The 24,771-nt window shown below is 29.3% G+C and overlaps 1 protein-coding gene across 2 annotated transcripts; it reads left to right on the top strand.

Moving 5' to 3' along the window:
- Positions 1–2,285: 2,285 nt before the first annotated feature.
- LOC124923707 (PH, RCC1 and FYVE domains-containing protein 1-like) lies at positions 2,286–11,390 on the top strand. 2 transcript variants are annotated; one of them, XM_047463670.1, is made up of 10 exons: positions 2,286–2,797; positions 3,340–3,426; positions 4,667–4,756; positions 5,352–5,438; positions 5,518–5,637; positions 6,207–8,297; positions 8,378–8,524; positions 9,254–9,693; positions 10,041–10,210; positions 10,904–11,390. In XM_047463670.1, the coding sequence occupies exons 1-9, from the start codon at positions 2,750–2,752 to the stop codon at positions 10,204–10,206; spliced, it is 3,276 nt and encodes a 1,091-aa protein (XP_047319626.1). In that variant the 5' UTR covers positions 2,286–2,749; the 3' UTR covers positions 10,207–10,210; positions 10,904–11,390. The 2 variants fall into 2 exon arrangements, with proteins under 2 accessions (XP_047319626.1, XP_047319627.1); XM_047463671.1 differs by having other exon boundaries at positions 3,217–3,426.
- The last annotated feature ends 13,381 nt before the right edge of the window (positions 11,391–24,771 follow it).

Here is a 24,771-nt window from a genome sequence, read left to right as displayed (position 1 = left end):
TTAAGCTAATCAAATAATATCACGCCATCCTTTTCTATTTTCTCTTTTAAATTTTCTCTTTTGATCATTTCTCTTATATATCACTATTGACTTTAATTTATTCTTACAATGTTCTATGTTAAAAGACTAAAATGTCACAAATTCAATTTTAACTTAAAAACGCGTTGAATTAAAATATGGGTTATGATCTTGGGGTGTTCTATTATATATATATACAATTATATATATATAATGGTTCGTTGTTATAATTATACTAATAATATTTTAATATTTGTTTGTTAAGTATTTACTAGTATAAGTCAATTTAATATAAAATTGTAATTAATCAGTCTAGATGTACAACATTTTTGTTAAATTTTAATTATCATTATACCTTTAGTATATAATATATTAAATATATTTTATTTTATTATTATTATTATTATATATAATAATTTTAATATTGTATATTTGTTTGAAAATAATTCAATATTTCATAATTAAAAAAAATATGTTTTGTTATAATTATAATTCTATTTATTATTATTTTTTTATTTTAATTAGATTATAAATAATATTATTTATTATATATATTATTTATATTTTATAATTATTTTATTACAACTATTAATAATATTTAAATTAAATAAATATAATTTAAATTTTATATTATAATTAAAATTACATTAGTTATCAAATATAATAATTATAATATTAAATAATAATAGTACAATAATTTGTAATAATAAATAAATGAAGAGAATAATAATAATTAAATATTATTTATATAAAAATAATTTAAATTCATATTCTTACTTTAATTAATTAAAAGGGTAAAATCCTCTTTTATTTTTATATTACATTTTATACCATATATCAAATACAAATTATAAAACATATACAGTTTATATCATTTTTTTTATAATTCAAATCAAATTAAAAAAATATATTATTTGAGTTTTTATTTAGTTTAGACTATGATGTTCTTATATATTTAAAATTTAAATTTTATTAAAATAAAGTAATAACTTCTTTAGTTTGGGTTTTTGGTAATAAACATAATTTATTTGAATAATATTGAGAGATGTTGATTTTGAGAAGATGTAATTTTTGGTAAATTATTTTTTTAAATATTAATATATAATAATAAAATAATTTATTTAATTTTTAAATAAATAATATTTTAATATATTAATTAATAAATTGTGTAGTGTGAACTCCATACAAATAATAATTATTAAGATACTAAATAATTTTGGTTTGATTCCATTTAAAAAACTTAAAATGTGTGAAAATAATGAATGTGGGCTAGCTTCTATGTATGTTAAAAAATTTGAGTGAAGTAATTGATTAAAGAAAATAAAATAATGTTTGATTTTTTTTCTTAAAGTTCAATCAAACCAGTTTTAAGAGTATATTAGGAATAGTTCTTTTTTGAGTTATTTAAATAACATAAATTTTAAAATTATTTTTTCATTTTACTTTTTTTTTATAATATGAATCAATTTATTAAATAAATTATTAAAATATCATATATTTTAAATTATTATTTTTATTATTATATATTAATATTTTTATATATTTTTATTAAAAATATTCAAAATGGATTTGGGTTATTGTAATAAATTATAACTGGAGTGTTTGAAAATAATTTTTTTTAAAAAATAATAGTTAACGGTGATTTTCTCTTTTGAGAAGATATAAAATATTATTTTTAATTGATAGAATAAGTGATTTAATAATTAGGAAAATAGGATTAAGATAAGAATGAATTTATAAAGAAAAAAGAAAAAAAAAAAAAACCCACATAAAATAAAACGAGCCTAAATAAATAATTTAATTAGATATCATAGATATATATATTATATATTCAAATAATTTAAAAAACTATGTTTGTCTATTTCTGGACTTTTAGATTCCCCAAATACGAATAATTTAATTAATCATGATTGAAATCTGTTTCTACAAAATCTCAACTTTAATACTTCTTTTTTAATATTTCCCCGCCCCATCAGCCATCTCTCACGTTATGTCTGGTTTGTTTTGAATTGAATTATATTAATTTTATTTTTTATATTTTCAACTTTAAATTTGATTTATTATAGAACTAATTCAATTAAAATTGAAGATCTTTAAAAAGTTAATTTAATTAATTAAAAAAAATCATATCTTCTATTTCATTTATTAATTAATTAATCCAAAACCAAACGAGCTATAAGTTTGCTTTGGAAATGTCTCTCATTATTAATTATCCTTTTTTATCGTTTTCATGCTCTTTGTTCACATATTTGACTCTGTATGTATTTCTCTGCCTGCAACTGAAAAATCTCTAATCTCTCTCTAGATTTTCTCTCTTCTTCGTCAGACTGTATTCAGTCAGTAGTACCAATTCTCCGTCGCCGGCGACCTTCCGGCAACCTTCCGGTTCCGTCTTCTTACAAGGATTGCTTCTTGTTCACTGCAGACTGCATTGCTTTGCAAATACTTCTCCACGAACAAATTGACTGTGGTTTCGTTCACACTGATGTTAGATTTCTAGTCGCATCTAATTTTAGGAACGTGCACCGTGTGGTGGACATGCGGATCTATGAATTAACAGTCGTGAGACGGAAAGTAGAATTTGCGGTGCGATTGGAGTGAAATAGAGAGGGAGAATTGGTTCGGAGATGTAAGATTGATGAAATTTGGCTTCGTCTCTCGCTGATCATGAGTGGAAACTCTGCGACTAATCAAAGAGATTTTGGTGTTCCGGTAGGTCTTATCACATGGAATGGCAGATCCTAATAGCTATGGTAATGGTGGCCGCGACATTGAGCAGGTCTGCGATATTACTTCATCTTTGTATCTACTATCAACTTCATCATGTATTTCTCTATTTTTAATCGAATGTTTGTCTTGTATTGCTTGAAGTACCAGGCAACTGATCTATATTTGAAAATAGTTAGTTTGTATATTATCTTGACTGTATTAATGCATTACGGTAGGATTTAAGCACATCTTGTTCTTGTGTGAATCATTTAGTCCATGTGAAAGGACTTAAGTTCAACATATTATAGGGAGAAATATGTTATGCATTTTAATTTGCTGTGCTGATAAATTAATAGTTAAATAGTGCCTAGCTAATTGAGTTGTGACATATTTCATCCTTTTTATTATCTTGTATGCATTTGATATTTGCTCCTCATTGTGAAATATGCATGTTGGAATGATGTATGCTTGTATTTTTGCATTCATTAGAAAGAAGATACTCAAACTGCAGAAAACGTGGGATCACATGAAAGCATCTTTACCTGCATATGGATGAATGAGTCTGCCTAGAAGTGATGAACTTCCTACGCTTCAATCCTTTCACCTTTGCAGGCGGTAATTGCTCTGAAGAAGGGTGCTCAGTTGATGAAGTATGGGAGAAAGGGGAAACCTAAGTTTTGTCCGTTTAGACTTTCAAATGTAAGTTTGATACTCTATTCAACTGACTATTGTATACATAGTTCCGAAAATGTAATTCTCTCGCATGGAGTGTTCCAAGACGTTAGGATATTGATCTTACTGGAAAATGCCCCGAGTACCTTCTAAGTTTGCATTTGTTTCTTATTTATGTGTATTGATCTTCGAAGGTGAATAGCGGGAATCCCACTATTTCTACTGGCATAATTGTGCGGTTTTTTCATTGATCTTCAAAATCATGATGACCAGAGAGTTTCAGTTTACTATGTGCTAAGTACTTCAATAATGTACGGTGGTTTTACTCCTTTATAATTAGTTGGTACTCGAAAAGCTGAGAGCTGGAATGTGTTATTGTCAATAGTGGATCAGGAGATGTACGAGAAGACCTACGAGTTAGGGGCAGAGTGTTAAATACCTAACTGATAGTACAGCAATATATATTTGCCAACTGTCCTTTATTGTAACAGCTTAGTCCTTTTCATATTCTGTTAAGGGAATAGAGTCCTAGGTTATAGTCTTGAACTAACATGAATGGCGTAGACTCCAATCAATCTAGGTCTCATCATCTTCTCTGGTTTCATCTCCTTTCTATAATCTATATTATACTTGTTGTAACTATTTAAGATAGATCTACCTATCTTTTCATTGTCCGAATACATATGTTACATTATGGTATAAGGTTAACTTGGAACATTAGAATATTTTTTCGGAATGGTTGATCATTTTTTGAGATAGCGGCATATGTATTCCTGAGGAGCAAAAGACATCATGAGATCTAATACAAGGAAATCCTCATTACTTTATTGCAAATGGTCTGTGTAAGAATGAAATGTTAAGCAATTGGAAGGCTGCATAGAAGGTGAAAAATGGAAACATCTAGGTAGCATGTATTTTCTACTAGGAAGATACATTTTCCTTCTTGCGTTTAGCAAAATACTAGGAAGCATGGCCTCCGTAGTTGGATATGTAGTTTGTTGAGCTTGGGATTATGAAGTTTTTCAATTGTAGGTACTACAAAGGTATGCATACTTAACATTACATTATGTTCTGATGTTTAAATTGTATGCACATCCTTTAGAAATGAGTGTATGGATGATTTTGCTTTGGTGTAATTTATTTTTATCTGATTTGTCTGTAAGAAAATATAGAAACTTGACATCCATACTTTCTAAATTATTTCAATTATTTGTTTATACAATTTTGATGTTGCAAGCCCACATTTTTAATTTCCCTCGTTTTGTAGGATGAATTATCTCTGATCTGGATATCGAGTAAAGGTGAAAGAATCTTGAAGTTAGCTTCAGTTTCAAGAATTGTTCCTGGACAAAGAACTGTAAGATTTATTGCTCATAATATATTTTGTTGCTGTGGCCACTGTTTTTGTTTCCATGATGCTCATACTTCAATCTGTTCTGTTTATTGATTCTAAAGTGTATATGTTATGTGTCAGTATAGAGATCTAGGATTGGTATAAGAAATGAAAAGAGACTAAGAGCATGTTTGATGTGGGGTTATTTCAAAATAATATGGGTTAATTGAAAAAATCTTGTTCGATGAAAAAGAAGATTATTTGGGTTAATTGAATAAAGTATCCTTTATATTTAATATTTTAAGATGTTCTAAACATAAAGCAAGTGTATTTTAGTGTTTAGTTGATGATTTGATGATAAGGGGTTATTCGGATTAAGTCCAAATCACCATTCATCAAACAAGCCTGAGAATGCCTAAGGCTGAGAGATATAATCCAGATTCAATATTATTTCATTCATAACTCCAAATATTTCACTATTTATAAGCTACTAACCATTAACCCACAATCTTAATCTACTAATTACCTACTAATCTACTAACCATTACAGTATACTTTTGACCAGTTGGTCTAACATCTATACCCCTCTTTCCTCATATTATCCCCTTCTATTCTTCAGGCTGTTTTCCAGAGATATTTGCGCCCTGAGAAGGAGTACTTATCATTTTCACTCATTCACAGCAACGGAAAACGATCATTGGATCTGGTATGTGATTATCTTAAGATCCTTTTTTTTAATAGAATGTCTTGTGCCTAGTTACTTGAAAAACTTGATGTGTCTGTAGATTTGCAAGGACAGAGTAGAGGCAGAGGTGTGGATTGCTGGCCTGCAAGCTTTAATACCTTCTGGTCAAGTTGATCGCTCAAAAATTGATGGATGGGATGATGGCGGCCTTTATTTGGAAGTAAATCATTCTTCTACATCCTTTTATTGATGTTTATATGAGGATATAACATGCCTATGAAGTCCAACCTCAATGACCCTTTCGGGTTTTGCACTAATTTCTGTATTACTAGATTACTCTCAATTTTGAGAAATGTTTATTCGGGGTACGTTTGAAAAAAAAAAACTTAAAATTAAGTGTTCAATACTGAATATTTAATTTTATGTTAAACCAAATGATATCTGAATTTTAAGTATTTGATACATAAGTTGATTATAGAATATTGAACTATTGTGGGGAACGCACTTAGTATCTTAATTTGATCACTTACAAGGGTTAAAGTTGTCATTTTTTTACCCTCTTACTACTTTATTGAGACATATTTTCTAGCTTAATTTGCATCTGAATCTAAATAATAAAGTGATAAACTATGTTATCATTGCCTTAAACTCAGTGTTTCTAGATAACCCTGGACATGGGACAGGAAAATTTATTTTCATATATATATATATATATGCAAAAATTGTGTGATTTTGAAATCCGGACTTTTGTATGACTATCCGGTTTTATGCTCTGTTACTTTGATGCAGGATAATGGGGACTTGACATCGCAAAGTGCAAGTGATAGTTCATTTCCTATTAATCAAGAAACTAAACCACCCTCAGAGTTCAGCAGCACCACTTCGAGTTCAAACACAAACACTTCTATCAGTAGTCAAACCGAGACAACAATGCTGTCCGAAAGGCCTAATTTAGATGTAGTGAACATGCAATCAAAGGGATTCACATCCGACGTTTATCGCGTTAGTGTATCTAGCGCAGCACCAAGCACATCAAGCCACGGTTCTGCTCCAGACGATTGTGATGCCCTTGGCGACGTATATGTATGGGGTGAAGTTATATGTGACAACAATCTAGATCATAACACCGACAAAAATACTAATTCGTTCAGCACAAGAACCGACGTACTTCTCCCGAGGCCACTAGAATCGAATGTGGTCCTTGACGTACATCTGATTGCTTGTGGGGTAAGGCACTCCGCCTTGGTGAGCAAGCAAGGCGAACTATTCACATGGGGCGAAGCATCGGGTGGGCGCCTTGGTCATGGAGTCGATCGCGACATTAATCAACCGCGATTAGTCGAATCACTAGCGTTTTCCACCGTCGATTCCATAGCTTGCGGTGAGTTTCACACTTGCGCGGTTACATCGAATGGAGAACTCTACACGTGGGGAGATTCCACGCGCTGCGATGGACTTCTCGGTCATGGCTCCGAAATTAGTCACTGGTTGCCAAAAAGAATCTTGGGTCCTCTCGAGGGAGTTCAAGTGGGTGTAGTGACATGTGGAACGTGGCATACGGCCTTGATAACTTCCTCGGGGAAACTCTTTACATTCGGCGATGGGACTTTCGGCGCTTTAGGACATGGGGACAAGAAAAGTGTTCCATACCCAAAAGAGGTCGAATCATTATCGGGATTAAGGACGTTTTCGGTCTCGTGTGGGGTATGGCACACGGCTGCGATAGTTGAAGTAATCGTTACTCAGTCGAGCTCAAACGTTACTTCGGGGAAACTGTTTACTTGGGGCGACGGTGATAAAAACCGACTTGGCCATGGCGATAAGGATCCTCGGCTCAAGCCGACATGCGTGGCCACACTTATCGACTACAATTTTCAAAAAATTTCATGCGGGCATAGTTTAACGGTTGGATTGACTACATCGGGCCGGGTTATAACTATGGGAAGTTCTGTTTATGGGCAACTAGGTAATCCGAAATCAGATGGGAAGCTACCTTGTCTAGTGGAAGATAAGTTTTTTGGACAATCGGTTGAAGAAGTTGCTTGTGGTGGATACCATGTTGCGGTGTTAACTTCTAGAAACGAAGTCTACACGTGGGGAAGAGGAGCTAACGGAAGGCTCGGCCATGGCGATGTAGAAGATCGGACCACTCCAACTTTGGTGGAGGCTTTAAAGGATAGGCATGTTAAGTTTTTGGCATGTGGGTTAAGCTCCACAGCTGCAATATGTGTTCACAAATGGGTTTCGGGTGCAGAGCAATCTCAATGCTCATCTTGTAAGCAAGCATTTGGATTCACTCGGAAAAGGCATAACTGCTATAATTGTGGATTAGTCCATTGCCACTCGTGCAGTTCTAAAAAGGCTTTTAGAGCGGCTTTGGCTCCCAATCCGAATAAACTATACCGTGTGTGTGATTCATGTTTCGTGAAACTGAATAAGTTAGCCGAGGCTGTGGCTAATAGCAGAAGGAACGGCTTACCACGTCTTTCGATGGAAAATAAGGATAAGTTAGATAAGCCTGAGTTATTAAGATTGTCTAATATTGATTTGATCAAACAATTGGATACTAAAGCAGCTAAACAAGGAAAGAAAGGTGATATGTTTTATTTAGGTTCATCAGGAGCACCTTCCTTGTTGCAGCTGAGGGATGCCGTTAAATCTACTGCTATAGATCTATATCGTACTGCGCCCAAACAGCATTTTTCGCAATCTAGCGTCGCTTCGAGGGCTGTGTCTCCTTTTTCCAGGAAGGCTAGCCCTCCACGTTCTGTAACACCAATCCCTACTACTTCGGGTCTTTCATTCTCGAAAAATATAGTAGAGAGTTTGAAGAAAGCTAATGATGTTTTGAATCAAGAAGTTCAAATGTTGCGCTCGCAAGTATGTCTGTAATTTTTGGAAATGTATTTTCTCCCTTTTGTTTTATTTTTTTGTTTATTGTTTTGATGCTGCTGATTTAGGTTGATAGCTTAAGACACCGCGGTGAACAACAAAATGTGGAAGTTCAGAAACAGACCAAGAAGGCCCAGGAAGCAACTTCCATGGCATCAGAAGAATTGGCTAAATGTAAAGCTGCAAAAGATGTAATCAGGTCACTTACCTCACAGGTTGATATTTGGAACCTACTCATGATTATTGATATTTACTTCAGCCATGTTTGCTTATTTTCAGTATAATTGATGGATATTCATGTCAGACACCTATTTGGAAACTACTATTTTCAAAATCTTCACAATTTCGATTTCACTGAAAATTCGTTGAACTTAAAATTTATTTTCTTTCGCATGGTATAAGATTTTTCTTATATAAAGATATTTTTCTTGATCAATTGATTAGATTATTTTATGAATTATGATCCAAATTATTATCATGTTTAATTTTGGCAAACATATAAAATGTTGATTTTTATCTCTTCTCTGGGAAGACTGTAACCTTGTTCTCTTGATCATGAACCAGATTATTTTCTGGAAAGTAATGTAGTTATTGTTTGATTTTGGTATACAAATTATTTCTAAATCATAATTCAAATTATAGTGTGAATATATTGATTTTTTTTCTTCATCATATTTTAGATTATTCTCTATAATTTTGTGACTTTGATCGACAAGTTGCTGCTATTTTCTAATTAGTTCCCTGTTTCTTAATTACTGATTCATTTGATCTAGAGATTTTTTTCTGTGATTCATTTGCTGTAGAGATTTTTCTTGATCACGGTCATATTAATGTTTGGATCACACATAATTCAGATTATTTTCTAGAACTTTGTGGTTTTTGACAAGTTGCTTCTATTTTCTAATGAGATCCCAGTTTCTTAGTTATTGAATATTCTTGTACAGCTCAAACTGCTGGCTGAGAGGCTTCCTCCAGGCGTGGTCAGTGTCACAGACAATACTATAAAAGCTTCCTACCTATCAAATGGCACTCACGATTCAGATACAAATCTAAGGCCGGATTTAGACACCATAAACAACCCAGCCGGTACAGTTCGAGCAGAACCTATTGCAACAAAGGCGATAATGCACAGATATTCTTCATCTGAGGAACTTGACGGAAATACCCATCAAAATCACAGACTTCCTCTACACAGTGGCGAATTGTTCCAAGGAAGGGACAGTAGTGCATCTGATGGCCATGACGATGATGGTGATAATAATGGGTTGACTAAATCCAGGAACCATGTCGAATCCGAATGGATTGAGCAGTATGAACCTGGTGTTTATATAACCCTCTTGGCTTTGCATGATGGGACGAGAGATCTCAAACGAGTTCGATTCAGGTGAAGTAAAAAATATAAATTCTTCTTATTGCCTGCCAAGACATGGAAACTAGATGAGAAAACATCAATTAAATTTATTTAGACACACTTTCTTTTTTTATGAAGCTCTCATCTGGATGTAGATCCAAATGAGATTGCAGTTGGAAACATAAGTTATACACAAATACTAAAAGTTCATTGACAATTTTAAAGTGTTTCCAAATGGGCCCTCAAGAGTTTGTTTGTTAGCTGAGAAGTATCAAATTTGATTACCATGATTGATAATAGCTGCCTTTTTCAGTAAAAAATCTAGGTCTAAAAGAAGAGTCTTTTTTGAATTTCTGAACTGAAATGTGATATGTGTGCAGCCGGAGAAGGTTCGGGGAGAAGCAAGCTGAAACATGGTGGTCGGAGAACCGGGAAAGAGTTTATGTGAAATACAATGTACGTGGAACAGAGAGGTCATCGTCGGTTTCTGGACATGTGGGGACCAGATCAGATGGAGGAATGTCTCCATCTTCCCATAATACTTAGAGAGGTAAAGTTTTGGGAGCATCTGTTATTCTATTTTGCTGCATTTTCTTTTTCCAAATTAACCTGATGAAGTAGAAAAAGAAAAACAGAAAATTAATTAAGCCCTATGGGGCATATGTAGTAGTAAATTTTATGTCTTCATCCTGGGATTTTGCTTTCTTCCTGCCTTTTTTGAAGGATAGGTTGGGAAATTATCCTAAATCTCTCTACTTTTTCACTGTAAATATAGAAACATTGAGTCAAGCCTTCTTCTCCTTTTTTCCTTAATGATTCATTTCTTGTTTGAAAGTGAAAAACACTCTTTTCATTCATCTACACACGACTAAGGTCTCACGATCAAAGTGAAACATGATAGATGTTACGATACAAGAAGTGTTGTAAGTTATCAAATAGTTAATCATACTCATGTCCAAAAAACCCTCAAAAGGCTTGAGATTCTTGACTACTTGAAGTTCTAAATACTTTGTAGGTGCTGCATGAGTATGTTCTGAACTTGAACCCTTATAGTTGATGTTACTGTAGTTTCTATATCTTCCGACAATGCTTTGATTTGGTGATTCACGAAGTCCTTCAATGCGCAACTTCTTCTTCTTCTTCAGTATAATGGAAAGTTTAGGCCAACTAGTATCTCGTGACTCGCTGGTCTTCCTCAAGCATACCACTTATCAATTCTTTGTGAATTTGTTCAATCATGCAGGTCTTCACCTTCGGAGTTTCAATAGTGAGGACATCATTAGACATTTCAGTAGATATTAGAGTCATCCTCTTGTTCCAAAAGCAAGATCCCTGCCATGTTCAAAAGAGGAAAGGTGCCGATGAATATGGAATTCTCAAGAGCTTCCTCCGTCCCCATTGCTATTTGGTTACTCCAAGGGTGATGTATGTTGTACAATGGATTTAGGCGTAGGTTGAAATGTTTTTCTAATCTTCTTCTCTCATTTCGCACGACCACTCTCATCCTTTCTCCCATGATGGATGTGTGGTTACTTGAACGATTTCCGGTTTTGTCTGTCAGCCTCATAGTACCGTCACGCTTTGCTTTGCTTTGCTTTCCACGTTTTGGTCCAAGTCTTCTCAATGAATGCAGAAGCCATGTATCAAAGCTAATGGTGACATCGAATCAAATTTGGATCCAAAATGGAATGTTTCTTGTGGTTACCAACAAAATAGCTCATTATATAAATGAACTTACTTTAAATTTGTATAGAATGGAGAAATTAAAATAATCTATAAGAGTTTACATGGGTCTAACTCAATAAAATTATGTACAAGTAAGATTTTAAGAGTTAAATAGTAAAAAAACCGGACACCTACTTAGAGAGCTTGAACATGTTAATTCATTGTACTAACTATATATTACCATGATAGCTTATTGCTTCCTTTAATTACTCCTCCCCTATCGAGAGACTCATAGTTTGGATTAAACTCTATTGGAATCCACTTTTTGATACTATTCGCGTAAAGATAGGTCATTTTCCTATCGAATCTCCAATTGCAAGTGATGTTCCCCAATCCATTGCAATCATATTCGTCTTTGAAGGCGATGAATGTCCCCATGTCGGTCGAGCAATTCCACATGGTCGTCATTGGAAAAAACGGGTCCTGCCAGAACGTGAGCATGTACCTGTCCTTGGGTTTCATCGAGTGCACTTCCTTACTCTCGTCAAACGAGAAACATCTCATGTCATATGTTACATTGTCCCAATTCTGTACAACTACGTTCTTCTGTTGTGAACTCAAGAAGTCTGCCTCCGATGCACCCACCAAGATCGCGACCGCAATTACAATGAGAATCGGTTTCCTCTCTAAGGAGAAACCTTCATGCATGAAACACAAGTGTGAGAATTATTTTAGCCATAATTGAACCCTAGCTAGGAATAAAAACATAATTAATTGCATACCGATTATTGTTGCGGTCATGGCTGTTGAAAGCTTAAAGCTACTTCCTTCTTCTCTTCAAGAAAGAAAGAAAGAAAGATGGACGTTCATGCTAAAAATATATATAGATGTCAAGATATTTGTTTGTAAGAATTGTGGACCTCACGTCAATGGGAAGACATGTTCTAATGATGGTCAAAATTTCAAATAAGATCTTCGCCACTCATGTAAGATAGTAGATGCGTAATAGGTGGTCGATGGATTAATTAAATTGCATGCACTTTTTTTTTTCTTTTCTAATTATAGACATGCATGCATATTGATCAATTTCTAGGTTAGTTTGTGATTTGTTTCATATCAATGTCTCATTATTTATTTTTGTTTTCTCTTTTTTGGGGTTTGTTAGGATTTGTAAGGAAATTTTGAAAAAATAAAAATGTAGTTTATTTGAGATTTCCAGTTAAAAAATAAAATAAAATAAATCAAACACCTCTTAAGTTTTTGTGTTTCTTATATGCTACCCATACGTAACCATAACCATACACTCGTATGGTTGAGAATTTAATAGAAAAAATAATATATTAAAGTATTTTATATTTTTTTTACTAAAAATAATATAATAGTTTTAAATCATTATTAATATATATATATATATATATATATATATATATATATATAACACAATCACATGTCATTAAATATATATCAAGTAATAATATTTGTAAAATTATTAGGTTATTCCTTATAAAATTATATATAATTAATAATAACTAAATATATATATATATAATTAATAATAATAAAACAAAATATATAATAATTTAATATGTTATTTATTCTTTTAAATTTTCAAATATAGTTAAGAGGGAAATAAATTTAAAGATTGACCTGTTTCAATTTGTAATTAAATTCACTATCAGATAACATTGTTTTTTGGGTTTCACATAATCCCTAAACAAGTGAGGAGTAATTAGGGCACCAAAACCCTACGTGGAAAAAGAAGAAGGAAAGCTTTTATTTTAAAATATTCTATAAAATATTATTTAAGTTATAAATTCATTTTTTTTTAGGAACGATAAACTCAACGGAAAAAATCAGCGAAAACAAGTCTATCAATCCGACCGTTGTCCCCACGTCGTTTCAGGACATTTTTTTTCCCTCTTTTACCCACGTGTTTTTCGGGACCTGAAATTAGTGTTTGTAGACATTTTTAATTTTCTCACTCCTACCTACATGGCATGTCGAACTTATTTTTTTAAAATTTTGGTTGAGTTTATATTTTTTTATAGTTAATAAGTGTGTACATCATATTTTTACAAATATATATATATGTTTAAATAATGATTTTTTTAAAAATATATTTTGACACTGAATATATTTTCACCATGTCTTTTAAGAAATAGATATTTTATTGATCAATTTTTTTTTTTGACGTGAACACATTGCTATTGTTTTTATCCCTTTTATTTTTATTGGTTAATTTTTTTAACATATTTCAAATATTGTTAGGTGTCCATATTAGTATTGTTGGCATGTGTTAAACATTTTTTAATTATTATAATTTATAAATTAAATTTAGGTATAAAAACATATTTAAAAATAATAATTATTTAATTCAAAAGGACTAAATTAAGGACTTACTTTTTTTCAAAAACAAATTCTAACAAACAAAGTATATACAATCAAAAACATTTATAAAAAAAATATGATTTAATTAAGAAAAAAAACAAAGTTATTAAATATTTATAAAAAAAATAGAATATAAAATTTTCATGTTTCAAAATGAAATTTGAACTAAAAATTTAATAATGAACTATGGCCTCTTGATTCGGCGTTTAGTTTATAAGCTGCTTAGGAGCGCGTAATAAACCGCTACAGTAACTTTGCGTAATAAGCTCACGCAAAAAATTATAATCAAACACATTTTTGCGTTTAAACTCAATTTTCTCTCGCATTATATTCTCGGAGTTTTTTTCTCTCATCATTTTTAAATATTTTTTTATTCATTCTCTCTCATCTATTTCATTCATTTTTAATCATTTTTAATATTTTTATTCATTATCTCTCATTTATTTAATCTCTTTTTAAACATTTTATTCATTTTCTTCCATATATTCTATATATTTATAATATTTTTATATATTTATATAAAAAAATTATAATAAAAAAACATACATTTAAATATATTATTATTTATTATTTATAATATGTGTATCTTAATTTATAAAATAGTTAAGCAAAATATAAAATATAAATACACTGTGATTTTTTATTTATAATGTATGATAATACGAGAGGTAGAGGTTGAGAGAGTCCGAAAATGAATTGATAATTGAAACATTGGGTTAGAGATGGAGGGTTGAAAGTTGAAAAATATATATAATAATAATAAATTACTTTCTTTATTCATATTATTTATTTTTAAATATATTATTTTTTAATTTAAATTATTTATTAATATTTAAAATTATAAATTAACAAAAAAAAATTATAAAAATTAATATATTAATATAATTTATTTTCAAATATACTATAATTTAAATTAAATCATTTATTAATATTTAAAATTAAATTAATAAATATTTATAACATTATATATATATATATAATATTAATTATTAAATAATATTATAAATATAAAAAATAAATAAGTTGGGCGTATATGCTGAACCAAACTTAACGATTAAATAAGTTGAAATCCTATAAACATACCAACAAAATAAGCTGGCGTTATTAAGACGAGAATAAGCTAAATCAAACTACTCCTATATTTAATTTAAACGAACCGGTTTTAAATTGAACGGATGGATGGTGATGATTCATTAGATGTGATTTTGTTAATTTTTTAATTATAATATTCTTTACTAAAATAAAAATCTTTTTATTTTGGATCTTAAAAATGTTTTTAAATTTTTAATTCATTTATTGGTAAATAATGCATTTAATGCTGTTTACTAGGCAGGTGAGGACTTTTAGATATGTTCGGTTGTAAGTTGTAACATCATAATAATTAAACAAATTTTCATAGTTTATTATTTTTTTTAATGTGACAATTTTTTCCTAATTATAGTCTGATGACCACATAAAATTACTATTACAATTCAAGTCATCATATGTAACATAACAAGTTCAAATAAAAAACAAGTTTTATATACAAATACTGAAACTGATCAAAAGCAAATAAGAAGTCAAAATCAAGACACATTAATATAAGAGCTGAAATCAATATAACAAAAAAATCAAACTTTATACAGTACATGAAGTCGAGTTATTGGTATAGTTATTCAATTAATACCGACAATATATATCTATTGTAACTTACTATAATTCGTCAAGAATCTAACATATTAATTACATTAATATCATCAAATATCTATAGATAAGATAGCTCGTCACAAATATATCCTTATACATGTAACTTATATTTGAAAGCGATTTAGTACTGTTCATCGACGAACAAATTTCTCGATCTATCATCTGGAACGGATGTCATTATGTCGATTTGAAGGCCCAGAAGGCGGCACATGCATGCCTTTTGGAAGAAATCCCAACAAGTTTTTGGGCTTCGCGGTTCTATCAATTCGGAGCCTTTGGTTGCGTTTTTGGCGAGTCCCCGCAGGGTCATTCATCATTGTGGTATGGATGTTGCTTGAACTATAGACAATCAATAGAAAAGAACAAAGCATAAGTGTTATAATTACAAGTGCATGTAATTTGCCCATTGTGTGGTGTGTCCTATTTGTGGATGTGAAAAAAGTGAGAGCTTTTAATATTCTGTTGATGGTTATAAGAAGCATATAAATACATGGACATGTAAGAGAGAAAAGAGGAAGGTGACCAAACACGGTGCAATAAATGCAGTTAATATTTACTCCTCATTGCAAAAGGAGATATACAATATAATAATAAAATATGTTTATATGTGTTTGATTGAAAATACTTGGAATTTAAACTATATTATAAGAGTGACTAATATTCTCTCTAAAATTGAACAATGTTTTTTTCTTCTTAATTTAGGAAATATAACACAGAACTCTTAGACTATGGATGACAATGAGTACTCGTATGCTCGGTATTTATAGTTACCCGAGGGTCGGGTTCGAGTATTTTAAATCAAATTCAAACTCGATACCCGAAATATATATATATATATATATATTTATTAAATTTTAAAATAACTTTTCAAATTCATAATATTATAAATTTATAATAGGGTAGAGTTTGTTATATGGTATTAGTTATACTAGCATTTATCTCGTGCATCTGCACGAATAATAATATAAAAAACCGTGAAAAAAATATTACGATAAAAATATGATAGCATTTTTAATTTTATTTTTAACCGTTTTAAGTTGACGGGCAGGTCAACCAACAATCCGACTCAAGTATTCATTTACTCTCACGTTGCAGAACGATCTCTAAAACAATTAATACAGTTTGGATTCTCAACTCAATTAGTTTGACCTTTAGAGTCCACTTCTTCCGCATACTACGAATGAAAAGAAAAATGTAAATACTACTATTAAAGTAGCTCATTCGAGACTTACTACATCCATATGAATTATGTCCCATATCTCTTTAAATATGACATAATTATTTCATTATTGCTCACTAATAATAGTGAAATCTATAACGCAGAGTCAAAAGAGAATTATGACTAATTAAAAACTATTAATGAACCACCGCGTTCATCAAATTTGATGTTGAATTTAAAATATAAAGTGTTATTAGTTTAGTTCGTTAAAAGAGTTGTACTTATTTGGTTATGTTGTAAGTTCGAACCATACCTATAGTATTTTTAATTTTATTTTTAACCGTTTTAAGTTTATGGGGGCGTCAACCCACAATCCGACCCAAATATCCATTTACTTTCACATATATATCCAAATTAACCACAGCTCTCGACCCGGCAATCCGGACACTTTAAAAATTAAGCATCATTATATATATATATATATATAGATATAGATATGTATTAATTGTAGGGGTTATAAATTGTAAAGGGGTATTAAGAGGTATACATTATATATGTTATTTGTATTTGGTTGAAAGTATAAGAGGGTATAAATTGTATAGATTTTATAATTTTGTGTTTGGTTGGTAGTATAAAATGTAAAAGACATTTTTGCCCTTTATATTTATATATATTTTATTTAATTGTTAAATTAATATTTACTTAGTTTTTTTTTTATTTCTCTCTATTTATGTGTTTTTTTATTATTGCTTATAATTTGTGAACACAAAATAAGATGAGTATAACGTAAAGATCTTAAAGAGGGACAAATATGGACGAGTTTTTAAAAATAGAAAAGTTGTAAAGTCCTCGTATGCTAATGAGTCTCATTGGAGAAAGAAATCAAAAAAGAATTAACGATGTTTCAATTGAACAGAGACAAAGGAAAGTTGCTAAAAAAAAAAAGCTTCTAATTCTCACCAAATATGTATAAGTTAAACATGGGCATCCATGCTGAAGAACGAAGAAATAATATAGAGTTTTCAAAAATAATAAAAAAATTAAAGATAAATATGAAAATATTGTTTTTTTCTTTGTAACTGATATAATTTGATGCATAAATTATATAACATTTAATACTGTTTATATAAAATATTTTAACCACATAGCTGATCTAATTTACTGTTAATATTATTATACTATATCTACATGTTAGGAACAGTTTCCCAAACTAACCTTGTTTGGCGTTCACTTTCCCAAACTAACCTAGTTTGTTCATTTATTCCCAAACTAACCTAGTTAACTATTCAAACTCATTTATTTTTTTACATTTCAAATTTATTATAGATATATATATTTAAATTATTGTTTATATAAATTAAATTATTTATATTTTGATATATATTTTAAATTATTATTTTTATAAATTTAATTATTTATATTTTGATATATAATTTTAATTATTTTTTTTATAAACTTAATTATTTATATTTTAATATAAATATTTAATGGTTCATTAACTTAAGACATATTTTTTTTTTACGACCCTTAAGTTAGAAATACAACATATTAAAAATTGATAAAAAATTTATTGTGAAATTATATCACAATGAAAAGTCAAAATTATTTTAATAAAAGACAACCCAACAAATATAAATAATAATTTGAATGAAAAGTTGTCAAAATTATTTTAATAAAAGACAACTCAACAAATATAAATAATAATTTGAATGAAAAGTTGTCAAAATTATTTTAATAAAAGACAACCCAATAAATATAAATAATAATTTGAACGAAAAGTTGTCAAAATTATTTTAATAAAAGACAACCCAATAAATATAAATAATAATTTGAATAGTAAAATAAATAAATTTATGGGGATGAAAATCATACTGCCACATATATATATATATATATATATATATATATATATATATATATATATATATATATATATATATATATATATATATATATATATATATATATATATATATATATATATATATATATATAATAAATTTGAAATGTAAATATATATATATATATATATTAAAATATAAATAATTAAATTTATAAAAAAATAATTTAAATTATATATCAAAATATAAATAATCAAATTTATAAAAATAATAATTTAAAATATATATTAAAATATAAATAATTTAGTTTATATAAATAATAATTTAAATATATATATATATCTATATATATATATATAATAAATTTGAAATGTAAAAAAAAATAAAAAAAATAAAAAATTGAAAAACTGAGTTTGAATAGTAAACTAGGTTAGTTTGGGAATAAATGAACAAACTAGGTTAGTTTGGGAAAGTGAACGCCAAACAAGGTTAGTTTGGGAAACTGTTCTACATGTTAGTACCGGTTAACAAACATGACATAAATATATTATTTATCATACCTATACGGCTATACCCACACTCCACTCCAACATCATTTTAATTTATTTTTCCCATAACTTTTAATCTTCATTTTTTTATAACAAAATATTTTGTCTCTCTACTCACTCTTTATAATTTATTTTCAAGTTTAACAATCTTTTAACTTTTTCCACATTTTATAGTTTTTGTTGATCTTCAATATGTAATAACAATAAAGTTGTTATATTTTTCTACTTTTACACTATAACTATGCAATACAAGTAATAAACAATATTTTCATTTCTGTTTTTAATATTTAGTATATTTAAAAAATAATAAATATAAATTCATATTTTAATAGGATAATGGAGTACAAATCGGTGATCGGGTACCCGACGAATTAGGGATTTGATTCAAATAGAGATATATACCGTCGGGTAATAAATTGAAAATTGGGTTCGAGGATGAGTACTTTACTACCTGATCGGTAGAGTACCCGTTGCAATCATGACATCCAACTTCAAATTAAGATATTTTTAGTGAGAATTGAATACGTGATTTTTGTTAACAATATTGATAAATATTTTCCAGATGAAATCGAACCCGTGACATTTTGATCTTTTAAACCGATTCTTACCACTAAACTATCTTGGTGGATTACATCATAGTCATATTTTAAAGTAACTATTTCTCTTTATTGTGTCATGTTGATATAACTCAAAAATAGGCTTGCACATACAATTACAAAAAAAAAATTGTAACAATATTTGAGTATCAATTGAATTGGAAGCCCAAATTTGTAAGATTATGAAGGTTCGTTGAATGATAAATGAAATTTTTTGTTTGATTTGACAAAAGAAAAATCAAATCCTAATTAGTAAGCTAAATAATAATTTATTTTTGCCTCAATCTATATATAAGTAATCTACACGGAAACCTTAAAAATATTTGGGTTTGATTCTCAATAAAAATATTGGGTTTGATTCTCAATAAAAATATTAAATTAAAATAGGTAAAACTCATAATAACATTAATCATATGTAAGAATCAGGGGATGTGCATTATAATTGATTTGAATAACCTGGTTAAAGAAAAAAAAGTTCTAAGTTCATTTGTATGGAGTTTTGTATTAGGCATTTGTTATTTGAGACTCAAATTTAGATTGTTTTTATTCAACGGGTTCGAATTTTGAACTGTGGTACACGTGGTTTGCAAAAGTTTAGTCATTTGAGATTTTCTAAAATTTGACAAAAACGTTCTTATTTTAATGTATAATTTTTTAAATTAATTTGTCACGTTTTTAAATGAAATATTATATAAAAAGACGTTTTGGATAGTTTTTTTAAATTGTGTATTATTTTCAAGATTTACGTATTTTAATTTGTCAAAATTTGTTTGGGTGAAAACATATATAATATGAGGGGAAAAGATTTGAAAAAATTTGAATAAAGATAAATTTTGTATTTATTTTTCTAATAACTTCACAATGACATAATTTTATGTACGGTTTACCAATTTTAACGTAATTATATTTTAAATTGATTATTTTTATATGCGTTTAAAACTGTTGAACAGAATTTGAATACTTTAATGTATGAGAATAATTGGGAAAATCGAAAAAAAAAAAAAAAGAATTGCTATTTTATTTTTTACAAATGTGATAATTTAATTAATAAAATAAAAATACTATATTAAAATAAGAAGGCGAGTGTTCATTCGTTTACGTGAAAGTCTTGAATAACTAAAATTTTTGTAGCTATATATGTCACAATTCAAAATACTCGATAAAAAATGACATTAATTTTAATTATAGCCCAAACAACAATTGAGTCAATAAATAAATAAATATATATATAATGAAAATATAACTTGAAGAAAATAATATAATATAAATTTGAAAAATGAACTTAAGAGGGTTTGGTCGGCCGGCATGGACCCATAGTATTAATGACCACATTTTTAACCATAAGTAGTTTCAGTTAGGTACCACCCATAACATGGTTCCTTGTCTCCTCTACTACAATTATTTATTACTCTTACAATTTTACTATTTACTAAATAAATCTCACCCGTCACTAATAATTATACACTTTATAATTTACATCAAACAAACCTGAATTTTAACAACAAAAATCAAATCATTTGAGCATGATCAGAATAGTAGTGTAAAATTAAAGGTATCCTGTTATGTTAAAATTATTATGTGTAAAATTAATAAGTTTTTGAGGTAAAAAAAAAACAGTTTTTTGTTCAGTGATGGCAGTTAGATACCATCATAAATGCTGACCGTTTTTCTGGATATGCCTTAGGAAAAATCATATTTTAGTGTTCCCATAGGACCCATACCCTTCTTTACATAAGAACCAAGGAATTTTTTAATTTTTTTTAATGTATTATTAAGTATTTAAAACAAGAGACCGATTTAGCTTAGGACTAGAGTAAAAAATAATAAAATAATAATAATTTTATGTAAGAAGGAAAGCCTGATAAGTTGATAAGATTCAAATATTTTAAATTGGGAGATTTCTGTTTCTGCTGTGGCTTCTTTGGTCATGAACATATTGGTAGTGATAAAGTTGGAGGTGATCTTAACTAGCTTGAGTTTGGTCATGGGCTGAGAGCTTTCTCGGCGATGTCAGCTCTTTTTTTCCAGATTTTTCAGCCCTTGTTCTTCATTATGAAAGCTACTGGTTGGAGAGAAAGGAGTCTTTTCATGCAGCAATGGTGGTGGATGGACAGAAAGTGTAAGTCACGCGCAAGGTGAGAGTGGTAGTCAAGATGCCAGTTCGTTGGCTCTAGCAAGGAATTGCTCTGAGAAGGGTAGTGGGAGCACCTTAATTCTGCTCAGATGTGACACAATCCCCCAATTTTCTTAACTTTTTAATCGAATTCAAATACTTACTCTTAGGAGTGTTCAATATTTGGTCTGAATTGAATATCCGATCGAATTTGAATAAACTGAATTTGAATTACATTTTCGTTTTTTGAATCGAATTTTAAACCGATTCGAATTCAAATACGGTTTTCGGTTTGATTTTCGAGTTTAGGTTTCAACTCGAAAATCAAACTGAAAACCGAATTCATTTTTATTATACATTATATAACTTTTTACATATTATATATTAATTTATCATGGGTCTCCTACTAGATCCCTACATTAAATCCATAATCTCTAATTCATTTTCCCTTTTCTCTAATTGTCAACACCTTTCCACTGCCATATATTGTCGTCGTTGACACTGTTTTACTTTCGTCGTTTAACTGTCGAATATATATTAGCGTTAGTCATTAAGCTAAGTTTGCGTTATTTATATTTTTTATAATTTAAGTAGATAAGATCTCTTCAACAACTTATTTATTTTGTTATCTCTTTAAAAAAAATTATCTTATGAGTTATGGTAGGTGATTTCTATATTTGGTCTAAACTGAATATCCGACCGAATTCGAACCAAATTCAAATTCACCGAATTCGAATAAACCGAATTCGAATTTATTCAAATCGGTTCGGTTTTTGAATTTGCTTAAAAAAATAAAAATTCAAATAACCAGAACCGAAAACTCGAATAACCCGAAAACCGAACCGATGAACACCCCTACTTGCTCTTCAAATTTCCATGACTTTGTTATTTGTTTTGTTTATTTTGTAACCAAATAAAATAAAACAATTATATATAATTATAAGATGTAATACAATAAAAAAAATAGAAAAAAGTGAAAGCAAACCCATAATATTTTAATAATATTTAGGCTTAGTTTGATTTAGTTTAAAAGTTGAAATTATCCACTCAAAATAATTTGTTACACAATTTTAACTATTATCCACTCAAAATATATATATATATATATATATATATATATATATATATATATATATATATATATATATATTTGAGGAGTGATAGGGGTAATGAATTTTAGAGAGAATGATGTGTCACTATATTAATGGTTGGAAAATGATAAAAGGAGAGAAGAGAGAAAAATTTTATTATTTTTTTGAACAATAAAATTGTGCCTCATTATTTTCCTTTAAAATTCTATCTTCTAGTCATTTCTCTATATATTTAATCAAACACATATTACATTTAAAACTCAATTTTATATCTATTTTCTATTCTAATTATAACTTTTAATGAGTTTTATTTAGGTAAAATTTTATGAGTTTTATGGGTTTATAAATTATTTCAATTGTACAATAAAAGATAAATTAAAAAATATTATTTATTCAAATAAATAAAATTAATTTTGTAACTATAATTTTTTTTTATTGTCATTTGTTTATTATTTCTTTTTAATTAATTATATTTATAATAATAATATAACTAATATTTTAATGTAACTATTGCTCATTTAAAATAAATTTTGAATTTTAAGTTCTAAATTTTATGAATTTATATGTGACTAATATTTTCAATAAATTCTCAATTTTAGTTATTTCTATTTAATATATTTTATAATTAAAATATTTGAGTGATATTCATTAATGTGAATCAAAAAATTGGTTGTCACTATGTTTGCAGGCTGTTGAGACACTCGTGTTTGGATTCGCATTGTTGAATATCACTATCTTACTTACTTTAAAAGATTATATATATATATAATAATAATAATAATAATAATATTAATATGCATAATCTAATAAATAAAGCTTTTTCTTTATTTTATTGTAAATCATAATTTTTTTTTAATTCTTTTTTTAAATGAGCGTTCATAACAATAAGCAAATTAAACCTCCTACCAAAATGCAAGGAAAATTTGACAAAATAACCTCATAGTATTATTTCCAAATTTAGTATAGGCCAAATAATTTTTTCAAATCTAACATTTTGCCTATGAAAAAAATCTTTTTGCCCTCAAATTAAAAAAAAATCAGTTCGTTTCCTTCTCCCCTTCAGTTTTCCCTCCCTCTCCTTTTTCATATTTCTAAACTGCCTCCTCCCCGACGACGACTAATCCAAGCCCACGACTCACCTCTCCCCGACGACGATCCAAGCCACGAAACCCCACCTCTCCCCCGACCCCCGACGATCCAAATAGAACGAACGACTATCCAAGCAGAACAAACGAAGGTTGACAACGCCGCAACATTGAAGGTGAATTTTTCCCGTTTTTTGTCATTTACCTTCCACGCATGCTAAAATGGAAGAATGGTTTAGGGTTTATTGTTTAGGTTTAAGTTTAGGTTTAGGTTTAGGTTTAGGTTTATTGGCTGATAGAATCGTTTTGGGTTTAAAATGCATCTGTCGAAGTCTGTTGCAGGCTGTCGAAGGCTGTTGCAGACGACGATACATCTGTCGCAGGCGACTGTGCATCTGTCGAAAGCTGTTGCAGACGACGATGCATCTGTCGCAGGCGACTGTGCATCTGTCGCAGGCGAATAGTATTTTCCGCCTACGACAGATTCATAGTCGTCTGCGACAGATGCACAGTCGCCTACGAAAGATGCACAGTCACCTGCGATAGATGCATCGTCACCTTCGTCGCCTTCATCAGATGTATATTCCACCGTAAAACCAATCAACTAAGCTCTCAAAACCATTTATCCACGACCTAACTTACACCATAGACTCTAAACGACAAAACCTTAAACATTCTTCCATTTCAGCGATGAAACGACGAAGGCGACGAAGACGACGAAGGCGACGAAGGCAACGAAAACGGAAACACAAAAAACTAATCAGAATGTTGAAGACGTTCCGGTTTCCTTGGTTTTGTTGGATCGTTTTCGCAGCGATGATGAAGGACGTTGATGGAGAAAAGAGAAAACTGAAACGAGGAGGTTAGGAGAGGGAGGGAAATGGGAGACAAAAAACTGAAAGTGCCACTGACATTCCCATTTTTTATTTTTTTTATTTG

Source organism: Impatiens glandulifera, chromosome 2, assembly GCF_907164915.1.
Source record: "Impatiens glandulifera chromosome 2, dImpGla2.1, whole genome shotgun sequence".
Taxonomy (NCBI): Eukaryota; Viridiplantae; Streptophyta; class Magnoliopsida; order Ericales; family Balsaminaceae; genus Impatiens; species Impatiens glandulifera.
Note: the sequence above shows the minus strand (reverse complement) of the source record. Positions and strands in the feature narration are given on the sequence as shown.

Excerpts from the sequence above, each read along its gene's own strand:
- LOC124923707 (XM_047463670.1), top strand. The coding sequence starts at position 2,750 with ATGGCAGATCCTAATAGCTATGGTAATGGTGGCCGCGACATTGAGCAG. Across the intron at positions 5,638-6,206 it reads ATGGCGGCCTTTATTTGGAA|GATAATGGGGACTTGACATC; the intron begins GTAAATCATTCT and ends ACTTTGATGCAG. Across the intron at positions 9,694-10,040 it reads CTCAAACGAGTTCGATTCAG|CCGGAGAAGGTTCGGGGAGA; the intron begins GTGAAGTAAAAA and ends ATATGTGTGCAG.